Source organism: Chelon labrosus (assembly GCF_963514085.1).
Source record: "Chelon labrosus genome assembly, chromosome: 2".
In the NCBI taxonomy this organism is placed as follows: Eukaryota; Metazoa; Chordata; class Actinopteri; order Mugiliformes; family Mugilidae; genus Chelon; species Chelon labrosus.
In genome coordinates this window covers 4,732,478-4,754,200 of record NC_140338.1, presented here as the reverse complement: position 1 = coordinate 4,754,200, position 21,723 = coordinate 4,732,478, and the positions used below count along the sequence as shown (strand labels likewise).

At 43.1% G+C, this 21,723-nt stretch overlaps 2 protein-coding genes across 2 annotated transcripts; one reads left to right on the top strand and one right to left on the bottom strand.

The window, feature by feature from the left end:
- Positions 1-1,489: 1,489 nt before the first annotated feature.
- Positions 1,490-12,574, bottom strand: tesk1a (testis associated actin remodelling kinase 1a; the record flags this gene model as incomplete). Its single annotated transcript, XM_084574229.1, has 10 exons — positions 1,490-3,118; positions 3,880-3,973; positions 4,695-4,781; positions 5,507-5,590; positions 6,021-6,111; positions 6,259-6,341; positions 6,565-6,711; positions 7,202-7,250; positions 7,810-7,931; positions 12,365-12,574. The coding sequence occupies 10 exons, from the start codon at positions 12,572-12,574 to the stop codon at positions 1,920-1,922; spliced, it is 2,166 nt and encodes a 721-aa protein (XP_084430355.1). The 3' UTR covers positions 1,490-1,919.
- A 2,857-nt stretch (positions 12,575-15,431) lies between these two features.
- LOC311502425 (thioredoxin-related transmembrane protein 2-B) lies at positions 15,432-20,285 on the top strand. The gene is made up of 8 exons (XM_084564638.1): positions 15,432-15,747; positions 16,848-16,908; positions 17,025-17,138; positions 17,353-17,429; positions 17,523-17,629; positions 17,707-17,772; positions 17,873-18,002; positions 18,870-20,285. The coding sequence occupies exons 1-8, from the start codon at positions 15,559-15,561 to the stop codon at positions 19,047-19,049; spliced, it is 924 nt and encodes a 307-aa protein (XP_084420764.1). The 5' UTR covers positions 15,432-15,558; the 3' UTR covers positions 19,050-20,285.
- The last annotated feature ends 1,438 nt before the right edge of the window (positions 20,286-21,723 follow it).

The following is a 21,723-nucleotide window of genomic DNA, read 5'->3' as shown; positions in this document are numbered from 1 at the left end:
GCTGATCTGTCGTCTACAGCAGCTTGGAGGAATTTTAACCCATTCCTCAGAACAGAACCACTTCAGTTCTGAGATGTTGATGGGTTTCCTCACATCAACTGCTTGCTTCAGGTCCTTCCACAACATTTCTATCGGATTAAGGTCAGGACTTTGACTTGGCCGTTCCTAAACATTCATCATGTTCTTGTCTGTGAAGGTTCTCAGTCATCTAGGTCGTGGTATATCCAAAAAAGTGTCCAAAAAGACAAGTTTCTTGAAGACATTTCGCCACTCATCCAAGTAGCTTCTTCAGTTCTAAACTTCAGTTCTTTTAGAACTGACGAGTGGCAAAGCATCCTCAAGAAACTCTGCAAGTCCAGTTGTCTTTCTTTAACACTTTTTGGATATTCATCTTGTTCTTCTTTAACTGTTCTTCTGTAGAATGACTTGTGTTCTTGGGCTCGTTGTCTTGCTGCATGATCCAGTTTCTGATCTTTGTTGGTGGACCACGGTCTACTCAATATGTCTGACTGTGGACTATTTGTGGGTTCCAAACTCTTTAGAGATGGTTTTCTAACCTTTTCCAGCCTGATGAGCAACAACAACTCTTTCTCTGAACTCCTCAGAAAGCTCCTTTGTCCTTTGCATCATACTCTTCCACAAACATGTGTTGTCAAGATCAGACTGAGACAAATCCCTGATTTATTTAAACCAGGAACTGAACCACACCTGAGTCTCATTACATTGATGGAAACACTTCTGAACACATGGACTCTGATTGGACCTGGAATGAATGAACTTGTAATCCTAGAGGAGAACCTCAACTCAATGACAACGCTTCCGTTTCATGTGTTTGATTGGGTTCTCTTCGTCTACTTTCAGGACTTGTGTCAAAATCTACTGATGTTTTGAGACATTTTTATGCAGAAATGTAGAAAATTCAGAAGGACGCAAAAAATGTTTTACCGGCACAGCACATGTGGGTGGGTCAAAGGGATTAGAGGTGTAGCTTGTTGAGCCAGAATGGAGCACACACACACGCACACACACACACACACACACATATAAATCACCAGTAGCACAGATTTATAATAAAGCACCATCTAATAAAAGTCTGGTGTCTTACTGCACAGTGTTCCAAACTGAAGTGCAAAAAATAAAGTATTTACATTGAAAGCCGGTCAAAGCATCTCTCGCACACACTCAGTCACACAGTTGAACTGCTATAAAAATGTAAGAAGTAAATCATCTTTATTAATTTTATAAATACCCCCTCCCCCCCTGCAGTTACCATTAAGCATTACAATCGGTTACGTAGAAAGGTGAGCCTCTTCACTCCATATATAAACTAGTCTGAACAGTACCGAGTGACTCCCAAACCTCCTCCATAAAGGAAGGCAATACGAAGTACAAAAGTGACTTTTGATCCCCCAAAACAAAAATAAAAGGACAGTAAAGACAAACAATCACCCTGGTTGGTTTTTGCCCTTGGGAGTTTTAGACATCATTTACCCCTGTTACAGTAACGTGCTTTGCGCCACCATACTCACTGATCCGAGAAGTTAGCTTGGTCCCGGGTTATTAACAAACCAGAACATATGTCGTTAAATCAGCACACACACCATCGTCCCAGGACAGGAAGTGTGGAGTTGAAGTGACGGATGGAGTTTGGGTTGATTTGGTTCAGCTGAGATGAGGCATCGCCGTCGTCGGATTAGCTGCTCTTGTCTGGATCAGCACCCATGTGTCATAGCCCCTGACTTATTCAGTGTTCACTTTAAAACACTTTGTTTGTCTGGTTGAGTTGAGTTCTGCCTACATTCTTACTTTCATTGCTTAAAGTGACCTGCACCCTCACTAAGACTGCTGCCGTCGGTATCTGGTTTGTCGGTTCCATTTAGTGTCCCTAGCTTCGTTCTCCTACGTTTAGTGCAGGTTTGTCACTGGGCCTCTGGTAGGGATCGGCCGGGTTCACATCCCATAGAGGGCGCCGCCACCACTAGTCCATTTGTGCTGCGACACAGCAGCGTTTTGGCAGCTGCTGCTGACGAGGAAGCGCTGCCGCCAGTTATGGTACCATTGAGGTTGCGGTAGGGCCGCTGCCGTGGTAAAGAAGCCCTTCGGCGTGTCGCGGAGATGCCGGCCGAGCCACGGAGACACACCGAGGGGAAACTTAAACCCGCGAGACAGCAGCCCGGGCAGGAAATGACCTCATCCTGTTCGGAGCTGCCGTTGTGGTCGGCGGACAGCACCTGGGCTCCGCTGTAACCGTTGTTAGAGCTTCCCCCTCGACCCCACTGCACCTGCTGACCGATCACGAGACCCGAGCCGTTGTTGTTGTCCAGTCGTGGCAGAGGTGGCAACGAGGGAGGTTCGCTAGAGATGGGCAGTGGCCAGCCGTTTGTCCGTGAGGAGGTGGAGGTGATCAGAGGTTGTGCAGGAGAGGAGTTCACGACTGGTTCGGGAGACTTTGTACAATCCATGGGTTCTGTTAGACATACACTTTCGTCCTCCTCCTCTTCCTCCAGCCGCTCCAGAGATACCATCTCCAGTTCAATGGGAAGACCTGAATCCTCACCCACACCTTCCTCTTTCTTCTTCTTCTTTAACAACTCTCTTTTCTCCGTTACGTCCATGTGCTCTACCTGCAACCTTTCCTTCACCCTCTCCGACACCCATTCCCCCTCCACATCCTTCCCAGTTGCTCCCTCAATCACTACCACCTGGGTGGGCTTGTCCTCCTCCTTCACCTCCACGACTCTGGGCAAGGCCACAGTCCGGCTGAACTCCGGCGTGCAGGGGAGCGACTGGCACCTCCTCGGCAGCGCTCGACTTCCCAGCGTCCCCCTGAGGAGGTGGGGCGAGGCGCACGGGTCGAGAAGCGCCGGCAGCGTGAAGGTCAAGGAGATGACAGACTTACTGGGCATGTCCAGGAGTTTGCACCGCCCCCCGTTCAGGTCCTGTCTCAGAGAGAAGGGGTTGACCCGCGCTGGGGTCCCAAGGAAGGGAGGAGTCAGGGTTGCGGGGGGCAACATGTCCGACTGGCTCCTCGCCAAGCTTTGATGTAGCTGGCTACGGTCCGCATGGTGACAGGGTGAACTACGGCGCCGGTACGGGCTGACGTCAACCACCACTGGCTCTGAGCAAGAAAAGGGAAGAAAGAGTTGTATGAGACAGGAAGTAGAAGAAAGGATGAACATACAAATGGTCCTGATCGGCATCTGGCTTCAGCCAAGCCTGATCCTTTGTAGTCACTTATTTTAGGTCTGCCATAAACCAGAACCACGTCCCTGTAGCGTCAAAATGTCTTCTTCTGTTTAAATGGTGGCTGGCTAGCATCAAAGCTAGCCAACACGTCTGCAGTTTACTGAAGTTTACTCTGGAAAATGAAGTGAGTTTGACGGCAGAAAGTAAATAGTTGCATGTGGATGTTTGGTGAGGTGGTAGAAGGAGATCTTCATGTACCACTGCACCACAGCATCAGCTGATATAACCCAACATGCTAAAACTGCCATGCAACCTTTAAGGCTGTTACTCGCAGCCCTCGTTTGGGAGTTCCCGCAGCTTGTTCTCGACACATCAACCGGACACAACCTTTTGCTTGTGTGGTGTCAGAAATTGGGAAATGCGGAAATGCTCCCAGACGCTAATATTCGCAGAGTGACCAAAGATCGGCATACTGAACGGCGTGATCCGATCTCCCACAATGCTTAGCACATGTGACGTATGCTGCAGTGGGAGGGCCCTATGAGGACTTCCCCGGAGTTCGGCACTTGAGTTTCTCGTGAAGTATAAGCGACCTGGCCTTGTGCTCGAACAAGTTTCTCACTTCTCGCCGAGTACGTAACGAGCTTTAGTGAGCAGTGCTGTGAAGGGATTTAATCAAGGCTTTTTATTTACCAAGCGCGATAGACTTCTCTCCTTCTTCTGCTCTCTCCATGCCCTCCAACGTCAAGACAATGTTTGAGAACGAAGGACGTTTCTGTGCAATCATCTAAAAAAAACAACAACACAGGGTAAAAGTTCAAGGGTTACATTCACCGTGGCCTTGCACAAATGATCATAACCTAGGGTTAGGGTTAGGGTTAGCTTTTGGCTGCAGATCATGGGTATATCAGCCATACACTGTAATGCATGCATTTCATGTTTCAGTCTGCATTATTCCTGCCACAACAACAATTTTTCTAATTGAATTAAACAGATTATTGAAAAGATTAAAATGTCACCTTAAAATATGCATTAATTTATTCCATATTAGTGGAATTTTTACATATTTATGTTTTGTTATTGTTTGTTATACAAATGCAACCTAACGTTGCAGAGGTTCTCTTGGTAATTATTGTCTTTTGTCGTCTTCAGTTTTCACTAACACAATTAAATTACCTATTGTAACCTACAGAATATATATTTAGCAATTCAGAGACACAAGTATTTGTTTTTCGGTCCATCTTTGCCTGAGCAAGGACAGAAACGTCATTTTCTACCAAAATGCAAAATAAAATGGATCCTGTTTCGGGAAAAAATAAAACCAAAAGAAAATAAACTGTGGAGAGTAAATTGCCATAAATGCCAGATGGCACGGTGATCAGTTTATATTTTTATATATAAATATTCAGTTTAAAGGTCCTATAAGCACATCAATTCCATACGTCAGGCTTTACAGGGTTCAATCTGGCAGATACAATAAATGAGCTAACGTGTCTGTGCGTACTTACGTTACAGCAGGTGACAGCGAGGCTAAAAAACGCAGGTGGACAATCCCCAACCATGTTTTCAAACGCATCCACGTCCAAACCGAAGTCCTAGACGCAAACACAGACACACAGAGCTGAGTTTAATCTGCAACCAGGACACCGAAACGTGCCTCTCCTATTTTAAAATCTCCCGTAGAGCAGAGACAGAGTCACATAAAATATTACTCTTAACATCCCAAATGTGAAAGAGACAGACATCACCACACAACTACACTAAAGGGATAGGGTTGCCGATTGACAGTAAATCCACCAAAAACTAACCCTACCTCAGCCTTATTGTACCCAAACCTTATCCTAAGCCGGGGATGTCAAACATATGGCCTGCGGGGTCAAAAACGGCCCACCAGATCAAATCAGGATGAATTTGCAAAGTGCAAAACAGCTCATTTAGCTTTAGCAATAAAAGTAACTGCTATTCCTAAGTTGCCCACTAGGAGTCGCTCTGTTTTAGTCAGCGTTGTGTTCATTAAATGTAAACATTTTCATGATGTGCTTTTTTTGCACCAAAACAACGGGCAAAGTTGTCGTTATTTGTAGGTTATTATGCCATTACGTTACTGGTCCAGCCCCTTGGAGGACTAAAATGAGTATGACACCCCTGCCCTAAGCCTAAACCTGAGTCTAACCCGACTCTTACTCATAGCCTGAACAGCTAAACTCAAACCAAGCCTTCACTATAATATTAGGTTCTGATTCTAGCCCAAAAATAAAAGGACGCTGAGTTCCCCTCATATATGTGAACAGTTATATGTCCCCTCATTGAGGACCCCTACCTCTGTCCTGGGTAAGATGTCAGGATCAGCTTCAATCCGGGCAATGATCTCGCACAGGATGATGCCGTACGCGAACACATCCACCTGAGCAGGGGAGAGTAATGAGGGCTCTTACGTGTAATGACTCTCTCAGCTGATGTGACTGCACAACAATATAACAAGTTATAGCCCAGCTTTTAGTCCTCAGCGGCTGTTAGATCATAAAACGTGAATATCAGCTTCATTAATCATTTGGAAATCACCATCTTGGTAACGACTAATGTCGAAGGAATTTAGAGTTCTAAATGGCAGCATTTGACATTGAACAGACCAGAATAAAGTCAAATTCAATAGATGACAAATGGTGGAATTACAATTGGACTGTAGAGATGAAAACTTTGGTCCAGAAGCTAATACTGGTGATTTCTTTTCATTTCAGGGCTTGGTATGCTTTAGTATCCGCTATAACATAAACAGTGCAGACACTCAACAGATCTTCAGTAGATATTTGCAAGTTCTGTAGAAGCAGGTTCACCTTCTCATCGTACAGCTCTCCTCTCAGAACTTCAGGGGCCATCCAGTAAGGAGAGCCTACGATGGCCAGAGGCTGCTTCTCCACACCGTCACTGAAAAGACAACGAGTTCAACTCACTTCCTACTTCTAAATCATCAAACTGGTCCACAATCCAAAAAAGGTTGTGGATCCACAATCTAAATAAACGATCGAAAATAAAGTCCAGTGTGAAACGCTCTGCTGGTGCAACCCCACTGACCTGTAATCTGGGATCTTCTCCGCTAGGCCAAAATCTCCCACCACAGCAGTGAACGTGCCGTTGTCGCAGCGAACCAGACAGTTCTGAACAAAGAAACAACTATTTCTCAAAAATGGTGCAGCAAAAATACCCAAAACACTGTCACTGACGTCTTAAGCCTGCTGTTCTAACCTCTGATTCTGCATAATTCATAAATGTTTCATTACAACTTGAGCATCATCTACAATCTGGACTTGTTTAGCATCATGAGTCCACAATGAAATGGTGAACTTTTAAACACGACTATGCTGCCACAGCTTATTTTACCTTGGAGGTGAGATCCCTATGGAATATACCCTTGCTGTGCAGGTACTGCAGCCCTCGGGCGATGTCCACAGACAAGCCGAGCCTGATGCCCCATGACAGGTATAGATCACTGTCCAACAGCTGCTCCAGGTTGCCGCCATTGATGTACTACAGAGAGAGGAAGGACAAAAGAGGCAACAGGAGAACGCAAGATCAAGATCCTGAAGAGTTTGGAATCCAAAAATAGCAATGTCTGTGAAGGTTCTCAGTCATCCAGGTCATTGTATATCCAATAAAGGTTCAAAAAAGGCAACTGGGCTTGCAGAGTTTTTTGAGAAGACGTTTAAGAACAGGTAAGTACCCAGTCATTAATGGAAATTAGCTGCACCAGTTTCTGGTTATTAGCATAACAAGCAAGTTTTTTCAGGAGGAGTTCCTATTTAAACCTCAGACTTCCCACCAGTCCCCTAGAAGAAGCTGAAGAAGCTACTTGGATGAATGGTGAAACGTCTTCTCAAAAAACTCTACAAGTCCAGTTGCCTTTTTTGAACCTTTACTGGATACACAAATATCAATCAAACCCTATGTAGACCACTGAAAACAAAAATAATACAGAACTCTCTTCAAGTACAATTGAGAGTTAAAATGATGGTCTTACCTCAGTCAAAGCATGGAGTTGACCTTCGTGCACACAAACTCCTAGAAACCTGAGAAGAGGTAATGAAATGTGATTAAAAACTACAACAGCCAATAATCTGTTACTTATATACATACAATATAGGGTGTCACTTAGAGGTTTTACACCCTTCATACTTTTCTACTCAAAATATCAACACAAGTCCCAAAAGTAGACAAAGAGAACCCAATCAAACACACGAAAGACAAACATTCATTCATTCATTCATTCATCTTCTGTAACCGCTTGTCCTGTGAAGGGTCACTGGGGGATGGAGCCTATCCCAGGTGACATTGGGTGAGAGGCGAGAGACATGTACAACAAGAAATGTGTGGAGTATGGCGCCCCCTTGTGTTCATTAATGGCAAACAGGGTGTTTTCATCTCACGACAAAACAGGTTGTGTTCCTACTCTGTAATTATAAATACATAAGTCCTACTAAAATAATTTAAAAATACACTTTCAGAGATGCCCTACAGTCTGATTTAAATAATAGTAAAGAACAATAAATTATTTGAATAAAGGGTCTGAACACGTTTCTAAATCAAAGATGACAATTTTCACAAATCGGGTCGTCACCCGTCACCTACCGGAGTATGTTGGGGTGGCAGAGCCTGTTCATGAGCTGCACTTCTCGTAGCATGTTAGCTTTGTTGCTGGCCAGCGTGTTCATTTTCAGCGCCATCACCTGTCCCGTGATTCGATGCTGCACCTGGAAACAGAAAGTCGTGAGAAGGCAGTTTTTATTTCTACTGCTTTCGAACAAATAACAGCTCAGAAACTTATCCTGGTGTTTCAGCCAGGCCTGTTTGAGACAACTCAGAGAGGCTTGGTTTGAACACCTGGGTCACAGATCAGCCCTGTTGAGTAGGTGGTCTTTAATGTGACCCAGGACTCATTGTGTGTTCACACTACCAAAGGAAGGAGGTCACATGTGTCCCAGACCACCTCCACATGTGGACTGAGATTGGCCACTTGTGATCGGATCCCTCAGGACGTCTTTAAATCCTTTTACACCTGACACCAGATCAGTGTTCACACCTGGACTTTAAGATGGACACTAGTGATCAGATCGCCCTGGACGGACACAGTTTATAAGCTTCCACAACTCACGCTGCGTGTCCTGAGACCTGCCTGCTGACCTCTGACCTTCAGACAGTGCAGCAGAGCTTAGGTTTGTGGTCGTGTGTGTGTGTGTGTGTGTGTGTGTGTGTGTGTGTGTGTGTGTGAGTGAGTGAATGGCTCATTGACTGGTAACTCCCAGTGTCTGGACCCATATGCGGCCTATGGTCTGGACCTGGGAGCGCGCACGCATCTGCGTTAGAGTGCACGTGTGTTTATTAATAGCGTGGCTGTAAGAGGCTTTCTGGATTTCCCATCATTCCTCCTGATCTGCATAAATCCACTGAGGCCTCCCTGTGAGGAGAGAACTGGGCCGTGGTCTCCAGTCCTGACCTTGCTGCTACAATTTACTGTAGAATTACATATTATATATTTTATACAGTATGTATATAGCTTGTATAGTATAGTATTCTATATATTTGAGTACTTTATACAACATATTTATCTACATATACACACAATATATCTCTGTTTCATCTTTTATACATTAATCAGCCACAACATTATGACCACTGACCATCTTGTGACAATTCAATGTTCTGCTGGGAAACTTCTGGACCTGGCATTCATTGGTGTGGATGTTACTTAGACATGTAGCACCCACCTAGACCAGACCAGGCACCCCCACCCCATAGCAATGACACTCCTTGATGCCAGCAGCCATCCCCAGCAGGATGCAGCCACAAAAACGCTTTAGGAACAACTAAAAACACGACGAACAGTACAAGGTGTTGACCTGGCCTCCAAATTCACTAGATCCCAAACTGATCAAGTATCTGTGGGATGAATTTTCCACAAAATAAATAAAATATCCATCTATCTATGTTTTTTTCTGTCTCCTCTCTTGAGTTGGACGTTGCCAGCGGTTTGCAAAAAAAAAAGTGAAATCTCAAAGGAGGAATTTATTCATTGACGTATTAATTTGTTCATCCCATCGGTAGTTTGTGAATTCTCCGCCTTATCGTGTCAAGTTTTATTTTTTAGATATTTGTAGTTTTTTTTATTTTTTTTTATTATTAACCTGAATGTGCCACTCACGACACAGACGTAGAGGGATCATTTCTAAATCACATGACGTCGTCAGGTAATACTAATCCCGTGAGAATAGGGCTTTAGAAACAGAAGACACTGCTGCAGCATAGACAAGGCCCGGAACTGTGACTATATCTGGATATTTCCAACGGTTTAGTCTCCTTTAAAAACCCGAGCGACAAATAATATGATCCAAAAACAGTATCTATGGTGTATGTGATGTTAACATTGAGTTTGACTTTTGAAGAAATGTGTTCAACATTTGATTTCACAAATTCTTTTTTTTTTTTTTTTTTTCGCCAATGCAAAACCAATAAGGGAGGGTTCCTGCACTTTCACTCACCAAAAAGAACTTTTCTGCCCGTCTGCAGTTTGATCAACATCATGTGGACAAGACAGAAGACTATTGGGACAATGTTTAGTGGACAGATGAGACCAAAGTGGAATAGTTTGGTTTAAATGAGAAATGAAACGACACTGCATTCCAGCATCAGAACCTCGTCCCTCCATCAAACATGGAGGTGGTGATGTCCTTGTTTGGGCCTGTTCTGCTGCATCCGGACCAGGACGCCCTGTCATCATTGATGGACCAATGAATTCTGAATTATACCAGTGAACTCTAAAAGAAAATGTCAGGACATCTGTCCATGAGCTGAACCTGATTAGACACTGGGTCATGCAGCAGGACAACGAGAACCAAGAACACAAGTGGTTCTACAAAAGAACAGTTAAAGAAGACTGATATTTCACATGATGCTGAACATGTACAGTGCTGCTCAGTTTTTGCATGTATTTGTTAATTCAAGAAAATTAATAATAAAGTTCATATCTGTGACCTGAAGTGAACCCTTGTTTCCAGTATCTGCTGTGACCTCCTTGTAACTAAATGTTTCCGGTAACTGCTGATCAGTTGTCTACAGCAGCTTGGAGGAATTTTAGCCTGTTGTAGCATGTTCGCGGGTTTCCTCATATGAACTGCTGGTAAAATCAAGTATTCCCGCAGTGAAAAAGGCCCAGACATGGTCATTGTCACCCCTATGTTTCACGGACAGGATGAGGTTCTGCCATCATTGTTCTCCTGATGGTGGATTCATGAACATTAACATTAGCTGCTTAGAAGTTCCCCTGGGTTCCTTTGGGACCTCTCAGACTATTATGAAGTGATCTTTGTTGGTTGACCACTCCTGTGGAGGGGAACAGTCGTCTTCAATCTGTCTGACTGTGGATTATTTATGGGTTCTAAACTCTTTAGAGATGGTTTTGGAACCTTTTCTAGCCTGATGAGCAACAACAACTCTTTTTCTGAGCTCCTCAGGAAGCTCCTTTGTCCGTTGCCATCATACACTTCCACCAACTCTAAAAGAAAATGTCAGGACATCTGTCCATGAGCTGATTCTGAAAAACTGGGTCATGCAGCAAGACAACGAGGCCAAGAACACAAGTGGTTCTACAAAATTACGGTTAAAGAAGAACAAGATGAATGTTTAGGAACGGCCAAGTCAAAGTCCTGACCTTAATCCAATAGAAATGTTGTGGAAGGACCTGAAGCAAGCAGTTGATGTGAGGAAACCCACCAACATCTCAGAACTGAAGTGGTTCTGTTCTGAGGAATGGGCTAAAAAAAGCCGATGTGTGTTTTTATTTCCAAGAATGAATGAGTGAAGAATAATTCAAGACCTCACAGGTTACACTCAAAAGTTTCAGGAAATAATTAAGGTGAATATATGTGCACTTTATTCCGGTACTATTTAGTTTTACATAGTTACATTATTGTTCTTCCTGTTTTTTTTTTTAAACGTCAAAATCCATTCCTGACAAGTTCCAGCTCATCTCGCCGCTCTGCAGTTTAAATGACGTCTTTCTATCGTTTCATTCAACTAAAAAGTTTTTGAACACAGTTTCTGACGTCGACAGCGACACAGAGGTCCCATCTGATTGGCTGCTGTGAACTAGAGGACACTACCGGATTAGTCGTCTAAATGTGCGAGTAGTTGGAAAAAAGATGCCGGCGAAAAACACTGCACAACCCTAGGTGGCTTATATTTAGGATGTTGACACTTTCTTTGTCACAGATATGAGAGAAGGCTTCACTGACAGACAAATCCGTTATAACTCACCAGAAATATTTGATCTTAAAACATATGCAAGGAACTTTGTGACAAGGCTATGAATAAGAACTATTTGTATTTATTTTTTCAGTTGTGTTCCTCTGGTTTGGGCTTCTCTGGTGTTTTACCAGGAGTTTCAGTTTTGCACATTTATTTAGTTTCGGTTTCACCTTCTTCCTGTTTTACTATGAAGAGTTCCTTGCACCTGTGTCTTTCAGTTAGTCTTCATTAGTTGTTTATTAGTTCTTAGAGAATATGAAGTCCTGTCTCTGCTCTGGTCTTTTGTCAGTTTGTTTCCTCCAGAGTTCCCGTTACTCTCCTTGTGTTTTGTCCTTCGTGAACGTGGATTCATTCCGTTTGTCTTAACGACATTAAATGGACTTCATAATGCAATATTTAGGTTCCTTTCTTTTCCTAATGTAAGACTCTGTAAAAGTGTAAATGGTTTGATCGTTTTAGAAGCATCCACGAGCCCAGTAACGACCAGACCTCACGTTAACATTCGGCCTGAACAATCAGATCACAACTGTCCAGCTTAAAGTTCACCTGTTCACACTGAACGTTAAATAAAATGTGTCTCCACATCTGGCCAGCACTTGAGAACAGATCTGGTTAATCAGAATCAGAAATTGTTTTGTTGCTGTTGCTCACATGAAGTGACACTTTAATGTGACCCAGGACCGAAAGAATGAGGTCAAACGTGTCTCAGACCACCTCCACATGTGGACTAAGATTGGCCACTTGTGATCAGATCACTCAGGACAGATGTTAAATCCTGTAATAAAAGATATATGGCTGAAGAGATGACACCAAGTTAAGTCTCAGCTAAACACACTGGAGACACCGTCTGACCCAACTATCACCCGAAGAGACGGTCACATACCTTGAAGACCTCGGAGAAGAAGCCTGAGCCGATCTTCTCGCAGAAGAAGTCATCGATGCGGGCCAGGCTGGACACGGCGCTCCTCAGGGCTCGGTAAGAGGAAGGGCGGATCCGGTTGTGGGCGTGGATGCTGTGAAGGGGGGGCTCATCCGGGCCGCCGCCATGACCCTCCTCGGGGTCACAGAAGCAGCACTCGGCGTGGTAGTCCATGACGCTGGTGGACCCACCGCGCTCCAGATGCTGCAGTCCGTTAGAGCATGAGGTAGGAGGTTGAGGATGTCTCCGACCGCCGCCTCAGAACGACCAGTGAGTTAAATCAGTCCGTTTGCCACAACACTACAGCCGATAGCGCCGGCTTTCCAAGTTCCACCGAGATGAAGGGGAGAGTAGATGCCCCTGAGAAAGACTCATGGGCACAAAGCTACTCCAATTCTTCAAGTTATTGCAGTTATATGAATTCCTTGCGCCCGTGAACGCCTCCTCACCCTGTTTGTACATGGTGGGGGCCAGTTTCCTCCGTCATCCCGACGGTTTGGACGCTGCAGCTGCACCGATTCCTTTAGAGGCTCAATCACTGGTCCCTGTGGAACAAATATATTATTGGAAGCATCAGTATGTGACCACGTTAACCCTAGAAACCTGCCCCCTGGTGGATTAAACCATGCTCTACAGTCATTTTGGCAGCCATTTCCAAAATGGCCGCCTTCATGAACTTTCCACTGTTTGTTTTTTTAATGATTCATATTTTTACTGATATTTAAACAGAACATTTACTTTATTCAATCAATACTTTAATTACTTAATACTTTATACATTACGTTACAGTAAATCCATGCTGAATAGTTAGTTTAGTAGTTTAATTAAACTGATGATTTAAAAGATTAAAATATGCACATGCATTTATTCCATATTTGTATTTTTTTAGACGTTTATGTGCAAATATTGCAGAGGATTTCTTGGTAATTATTGCCTCTTGCCGTCCTTAATTCTCATTAACACAATTAAATGATTACCGCAACCTTTACAATATATATTTAACAATTAAAAGAAGAAATTAGAGACAGAATATTTGTTTTTCAGTCCATCTTTGTCTGAAAAAGGACAGAAAATGTTGGAAATGTTCAAAAAGGCAATGAACAGAATAAAACTGTAGTAAAGAAATTGTCATAAATGCCCGTTGTGTTCTGTAAACACTGAAATGTCAAAATTAAAGAGATTTTTCTGACTAGTATTTCATGTGTCAGGCTTCCCATGGTTATAATAATCTAACAGGGACTGTTATGAAGGCAGCACAGGTCTGATCTGTCTCTGTGTGGAAGCCATGAGGCCGGTGAACACAGGGAATCACCTCACACAGGGCGATAAGCCACAACCTCAGGGCTTACACATAATTACAGGCCTTATTCAGCAGTGATTCATTCTTTTACTTGTTCCTTCCACAGCTGCATGCAGTAAATAGTGCGACATTACAGACTGAGGATGTTTCCAAAGCCCATACGTCTAATTGCATCTTTATAATAACCTAGCTGCTGTTAATAACAGGTGCTGTCAATGAGCAGCGGGCTGCTGCTGCTGCTGCTGCTGCCGCTGCAGAGCCTCGGTCGACGGCTCACCTCTCCGTCCAGACGTCGCTGTCGCTGGGTGTGAGGTCTGAGGAGCGAGGCCCCGGAGATGGAGGGGAACCAACGCCAGAAATGTCGGCCCCGCGGCGTCCGCTACTGATAATCCTGTCTGGATTCCTGCTTCTGGAGCCGCTTGTTGGGACGATTACCATCATGAAGCAGCTCGGAGTCAGGGATACCGACGACTTCCTGTTTAAGGGTTTCACAATAAAAGCTCTGGGAGACGCAGAGAATTTTCTGCATTTCTGCATAAAAATGACTCAAAACATCAGCGGATTTTCACACAAGTCCTGGAAGCAGACAAAGAGAGCACAATCAACCTAATAAAACATAAATGCTATACTTGTGTATTTATTTATTAAAGAAAATAACAATTTGTTCTTAACAGTGAGTTGTAAAAGTAAGTGAACCCTTGTCTCCAGTATCTGCTGTGACCTCCTTGTAACTAAATGTTTCTGGTAACTGCTGATCAGTCTGCTGACCTACAGCAGCTTGGAGGAATTTTAGCCCATTCCTCAGAACAGAACCACTTCAGTTCTGAGATGTTGATGGGTTTCCTCACATGAACTGCTTGCTTCAGGTCCTTCCACAACATTTCTATTGGATTAAGGTCAGGACTTTGACTTGGCCGTTCCTAAACATTCATCTTGTTAACTTGCAGATGTGCACTTGCTTTTACACCTCGCATTGACTCACTTGGCTGAATAAACAAATACATGAGTATACTATTTCTATATGTCACGTGCTTCGAGTTATTTTTATGCAGAAATGCAGAAAATTCTGAATGGTGCACAAACAATGCAAGAGGAATTTGAAATCTGTGTATCTTCCTATGCGTGGACAGAAATTCTTCTTAAAAATGTCCATCCACTCGTGTCAGATAAGAGATGATAAGAGAAACAACATATCTTGAGGTGAAAAGCAGTAAACATGTATGACAAATAAAAGATTAAATGTATTTGACACATTGCACACCAGATAATAAAGCATATACACAAGTTATTACATGTGATATTAAGGTTTGTGTCCCAATTTTGACCCAACAACTGACAGTAAAATGCTTTATATCCTCTTGCTATGAAACCAGAAACGCTTTCTTGTATTTTTCGGAGTAATAGATAATGATTAACAGAACCTGCTAGAACACATTCGTCCTGTTTGACCTCCGCACATCTTTCCGGCCCTTTAAATGTTCTTGCCGCCCCTGCTGAATCAAGCCACCTAAAATCTAGCACAGCTACACCGGAAGTTGCGTCTTCAAACATCTTCAGCGCCGAAAACCCCTTAACATGTATGCGATATAAGATTTATTAAAACATAAAACACAAATTTAAATGCAATGAAAAGCATTTTACTCGAATACAAATGTAACACTGCGCGTAAGTTGCAAAACAAAACAAAAAAAAAAACGATGGGTTTTATTTTGTTAACATCCACACCGGAAGTTGAGTTTCTATCGACTTTCATGGCAGGAACGCGTTGCGAGCTAGCGTCCAGTCATTCATATTAAGCCAAAGGGCTAACGTTTGCCTTTTCGACTCCCTCGTTTTGGTGGTAGCTGAAGTTGTGACCATGGCTTTGCTAACGCCGTTATTCGCCTTCCTGTACCACCTGCCGCTGGTGTACAAGTGGCTCCTGAAGCCCTACTACGTCGCGTCCATCTTCATGTCTCTGGCGTTTCTCGCTGTCCGCAAAACGCCGGGCATCTGCGACCACCTGGCCACGCAGCGAGAGGACGGCAACTCCTGCGACTTCGACTGGGTCCGTAGGAAAATTTCCCACAACATACAAGCGCGTTTCAATTAATATCGTGTCAGTCAGCGTGCTAGCTAGCTAACTTGCTAATCCGTTAGCCGTGTAGAGGGGACGACCAGTAGGGCCAAAACAACGGTCACCAAGCAGAGATTCATTTATAGGACAGCTAAGGTTATTTTAAATGGCTTCTTTTAATGCTCCGTTTATATTCGGGGACACCGCTGGAGTAGCTTTGTCTAATTTAAATGTTTAAACTGTTTTTATTTATCTTATGCAGCGCCGTACTTCATAGAATGAAACCTGCAGTTTGAGCTCCTGTCTCTTTAAAGCCCCTCCTCCTTTAAAAAGCCCACTGTCTCCTGATTGGCTGACTGTGCGGAAGTGTATGATTTTTGCTAACGGTCGGTCGGCTAAGTAAAAATCCGCTAATTAATGCACTGTGTTTTTAGCCTGACATCTTAAATAATAGTCAGAAATTAAAAAATATATATATTTGTTTTTTGTCAAAGTGCTCAGAGGTCATTTTAATTAAAATAATAAAATAAATAATAATAATAACCATATACATACTGGGTGTTTATGTGAATTTACTGACCATAATTTATTTTTAATTGTAGAACAAAACACAAAAAAGTTAATTGTATAATTTAAGGCATATTCTAAGATGAAGATTGAATCTTTTAAATAACCAGTTTAATTAATCTAGAAGAATATACCTGCGGTTTCATATTTGATACAGAATTTTTCTCCAAAAACAAAAAAAACGTTTTTACTCCAAAATAATGTATAAAGTGTGAAGTAATTATAGTTTTCTTCAATAAATTAAATATTGACATTGAAATGTCAGTAACAACATAACTGATATTCTTGACATAACCTTTTCAAAATTTGCAAAAAACTCGAAAGCGGACATTTTGGACATGGTTGCCAAAAGCTACTGAATGCAGAGCATGGATAAATCCACCAGGGGGCGTATGACAAGTATCAGCATGTTTATAACAATGAACTAAATGCTCTCCAAAATGTTTTTCCATCATAAAACATAATATAATTAACACAGTGAGTCTGGCCTCTGAGCTTGACAGTTGTGAAATTTGTTTTCTCAGAGAGAGGTGGAGGTCCTCATGTTCCTCAGTGCCATTGTCATGATGAAGAACCGACGAGCGAGTGAGTAAATGTTATAAATAAATGTCTTCTGTTTGGTTAAAGATGTTTTTAAATGTGCCGGTGTGTGGATAACATCAACAACAACAACAACATGTCTGTGCTTCTGTTGATATCAGTAACCGTGGAGCAACATGTGGGCAACATCATCCTGTTCAGCAAAGTGGCCAATGTGATCCTGTTCTTCAGACTGGACATCAGGATGGGACTGCTGTACCTCACACTGTGCATAGGTCAGTCCAAACCTGAAATACTGTCAAATCATATGCGGGTACTTCCCCCGTTCCAATACCACTTCTGTCAATAATGTCCAACGGTGGCAAAGTTGCTGGCAACCCTTGTAGGGTGAACCCACCATGAAAGACCGGGTCATCATTCCTGCTTTAAATCTGCAGCTACTCTACAAAGACTAAGTTGATCATCTTGTGTTGGTTCTGTGTGTTCCAGTGTTTTTAATGACCTGTAAGCCGCCTCTTTACATGGGACCAGAATACATCAAGTACTTCAACGACAAAACCATTGACGTGAGTAAAAATGCCCAACTCCATTTATTTTTCTTTTATGTTTGAAGTTTGTATGTGAATCTAAAGTGTGTGTTTTGTACGACGTGGGTCCAGGACGAGCTGGACAGAGACGGCCGTGTGACGTGGATCGTTGAGTTCTTTGCCAACTGGTCTCCAGAGTGTCAGTCGTTTGCGTCCGTCTATGCTGATCTCTCTCTCAAGTAAGAGCCCATCCGTCCAAAGCGAAAGCATACCATGCCATTACACAAGAGTAACTTCAGGTACTTCTGTGTTTCAGGTATAACTGTGCTGGCCTCAAGTTTGGCAAAGTGGACATTGGACGCTACGGAGAAGTTTCCAAAAAGTAAGACTTGTTTGTATTTCTTTCTTTTGTGTTGTCTCCGTCCATGAGAAGTGTCGATAGACTGATGGGGTTTTTGTTTGGCCTGGTTTTACCTCTGCAGGTACAAAGTGTCAGCGTCTCCGCTGTCCAAGCAGCTTCCGTCTTTGGTGTTGTTCCAGGGAGGGAAGGAGGTGATGCGACGCCCCCAGGTGGACAAGAAGGGCAGAGCGGTATCCTGGAGCTTCACTGAGGTCAGTCTGTAAATCTGTATCTCGTTTGAGTTCTACAAAAGATGTTGAATGGAAACATGAATACTCAGTTGCAGTTTGGTCTGTTTTACATAATATATGCTGTCATTTTATCAGATGAAAACTCCTAAACCGTATATGAGTACAGGTTGATGTATCGGCATTTTAATTCGATTGTCCTGACTTCTGTCAACAGTTCAGGCTTCCAGACTGTTGTTGTAATGGTGTTGGCAGTGATTTCCAGTCAGTCATGCTGTAATTTTTTTAAAAATTCAGCTAGTTGTCACAAGGATAGGTGGAAAAAGTGTGCAGGTACCAAGATGAAATAATCTCTGCTTTGAGGCAACAAACAATGTTTCTGAAACATTTACCGTGAGGAAACTCAACAAAAACCTGGACAATCAGAGCCTTGAACACCCGCAAAACAAAACAACTGGCAACAAATGTACCTGATATCCACATCCACAGGATTCTCCGTCAACTATGCACCACACGGTGACGTACCTGACAGAATCGGATCCCAGCTTCATACATGGTCCTTTGCCTCCATCTAGCGGCTAATGGTGGTACTGCAGATAACAAACACAATACGGCCATCTTGTACAGGCAGTTAGCTTTACGCTGCTATGTAACATGCCTTCGTGGGTCGTTTCCCTTTGGGGAGTTTATAAAATATGAAGGAAATATAAGTATTTTTATGGATTCTATAATGTGCACAATGGATGATTTTGCTACAGCCTGTAGAATACGTGTGCTTTGTGGCATTTCTATAATCTCTTGGTCCAGTTTAGTCAAGGAGTTGCCGTTTTCTACTATCTATTCTAGAAGATTTATTTGTATCTTATACCATCTCTTGATTCCCTCCACCAGGAGAACATCATCCGGGAGTTCAACCTGAACGAACTCTACCAGAAGTCCAAGAAACTCAGCAAGACCAAAGGAGACAAGGTCAGCCAGTCCCAGTTCCCCCCCGTCCCCGAGGAGGACGAGCCAGAGCAGCAAGAAGCCGACGCCCAGGTGGAGGAGTTGGAAACCAAGAAGGACAAATAAGGACCGTTGGCGTCGCTCAGCTTGGACTTTGGGGATGGGACTTGTGTGTCCAGGTCTGCTAACTCCTCCTCCTCCAGCTCATCTTCACGCTCCTCTTCAAAGTGTTTTCAGTTTGTTCTCCTCCTAACCCCCCCACCCCTTCCAAGATTTTATTTAGTGGCGTGATAAGAGGGAATAGAATAATAATAAAATGTAGTTGAGCCTATTTGCCCTTAAAATAAATAAATATTAACAATGCACACTTTAGGGGAGGAGCAAACAATCACCTAGATTTTGAAAGGGGGGGAGGGTGCTGCTCATAATGCTACGAACAGTCCAGTTGATCAGCACCAGACCTGGACCGGTGTGGTGCAGCGCTACCGTGTGGACAGAGTCTACGCAGCACATTTCTACCATGAAGTCAGAGCGGCTGCTCCTCGAGGGGGGAGGCCTCGCCAGTTAACAGTGAGGGAGCAGTGAATGTGATGCCACTTGGTTCTATGCTACTAATTTAATTCAGAGTAGATTTTCTAAAACGCATTTTATGATTAACTGTGTTTTCTTATAACTGTTTTGTCTGTTTTTGTTGAAGTAGAACTCACTGCAGTGTTAAACGGTGCGTTCAGGCGTCTCGCATGTGCAGGAGTCTGAGCCGTTTCATTCCTCTTCCATCCCTGTGACAAACCAGCTGTTAGAGCTTTTCAAACGACATTCCACCATTATTTTTTTTTATTTTGTTATGACACTCCTGTTTCCGTTAAGTATTCCCAATGTGCCGGCCTTATTACCTAAACTCTGGTTGTGAGACCTTGTTTGTTTTTGTTTTCTCTCTGTGAAGCGCCACAAATCGCCACATTCCAGCAAATAGACGACTCAGTCCACGTGTTGACTTTGCTGAACTTCAAGCTTCGTATCATCTTTTTATTGAATCTGTACATATTGCTCATACTGTATGGACTGATCGACCGACTGTAACATGGAGCTCACACGGATTGTACTGCTACGCACGAAGAAAATACTAATCTTGTCTTGTCCAGTGACTGTTCCAATAAAGTTAATTTAATCAAAAACTACGTGCAGTGAGGTTGTGCTACGACAAGACAGCGGAGATGCAGAGAGTACGGCTGGAGGGATCCAGACTGACACAGACACACACACAAAAACACTTTAGGAACAACTAAAAACAGCACAAGGTGTTGACCTGGCCTCCAAATTCACTAGATCCCAAACTGATCAAGTACACTGCCTGGCCAAAAAAAAAGTCGCCACCAAAAAAAATGGTCACACACTAATATTTCGCCTTTATCTTTGATTACAGCACACATTCTCTGTGGCTTTGTTTCAATAAGCTTCTACAATGTCACTAGATTTATTTCCATCCAGTGTTGCATTCATTTTTCACCAAGATCTTGTATTGATGATGGGAGAGTCTGACCACTGCACAAAGCCTTCTCCAGCACATCCCAAAGATTCTCAATGGGGTTAAGGTCTGGACTCTGTGGTGGCCAATCCATGTGTGAAAATGATGTCTCATGCTCCCTGAACCACTCTTTCACAATCTGAGCCCCATGAATCCTGGCATTGTCATCTTGGAATATGCCCATGAACATCAGGGAAGAAAAAATCCATTGATGGAATAACCTGGTCATTCAGTATATTCAGGTAGTCAGCTGACCTCATTCTTTGGACACATAATGTTGCTGAACCTAGACCTGAGCAACTGCAGCAACCCCAGATCACCATCACTCTGGAACAGGGTAAATCTGGACTCATCAGACCACATGACCTTCTTCCATTGCTCCAGAGTCCAATCTTTATGCTCCCTAGCAAACTGAAGCCTTTTTTTCCCAGTTAGCCTCACTGATTAGTGGTTTTCTTAAGGCTACACAGCTGTTCAGTCCCAATCCCTTGAGTTCCCTTCTCATTGTACTTTTTTTTATTTGTTTATTTATTTGATAGGGACAATGCTCATTAATCAACAAACAAGTTACTTGCTGTAAACAAGCCAGAGTTAGCTACAAGTGCTAGTTTCCATCTGTTGTCCCTAGCCAGATCTTAACAGGCACCCTAAAATGCAAAAATCAAGTGGAAATGTTCTTACTTTCACTATTAAACATAGCCCTGAGTTGTTTTTCTTCCATTTGATTTCACCAAACATTCAAGTGATCGCAGATGACCATGAATCAGGATTTTTTTTCGACTACATTTCTTCCTGGAAGACGATGATTCTCCACTATCCTTCCAGTTTTTAATAATGCGTTGGACAGTTCTTAACCCAGTTTTAGTAGTTTCTACAATCTCCTTAGATGTTTTCTCTGCTTGATGCATGCCAATGATTTGACCCTTCTCAAACAGACTAACATCTTTCCCACTACCACAGGATGTGTCTTTAGACATGGTTGTTGAAGAAATGAGAAGCTACTCATTGAACCAGTTGGGGTTAAATAACTTGTTGCCAGCTGAAAGATAATCAGCCATGCAGTAATTATCCAATAGGAGGCTCCTACCTATTTGCTTCATTAAATCCAGGTGGTGACTTTTTTTATTTTTTTATTTGGCCAGACAGTGTAGCTGTGGGATGATCTACAGAGGCCCCTCCCCCCAGAAGGCCCATGTCCATTTTCTGATGAGTCACCACAAGGGAGACCTACACAATATTAAGAAGGTGGTCGTAATGTTATGTCTGATCAGTGAA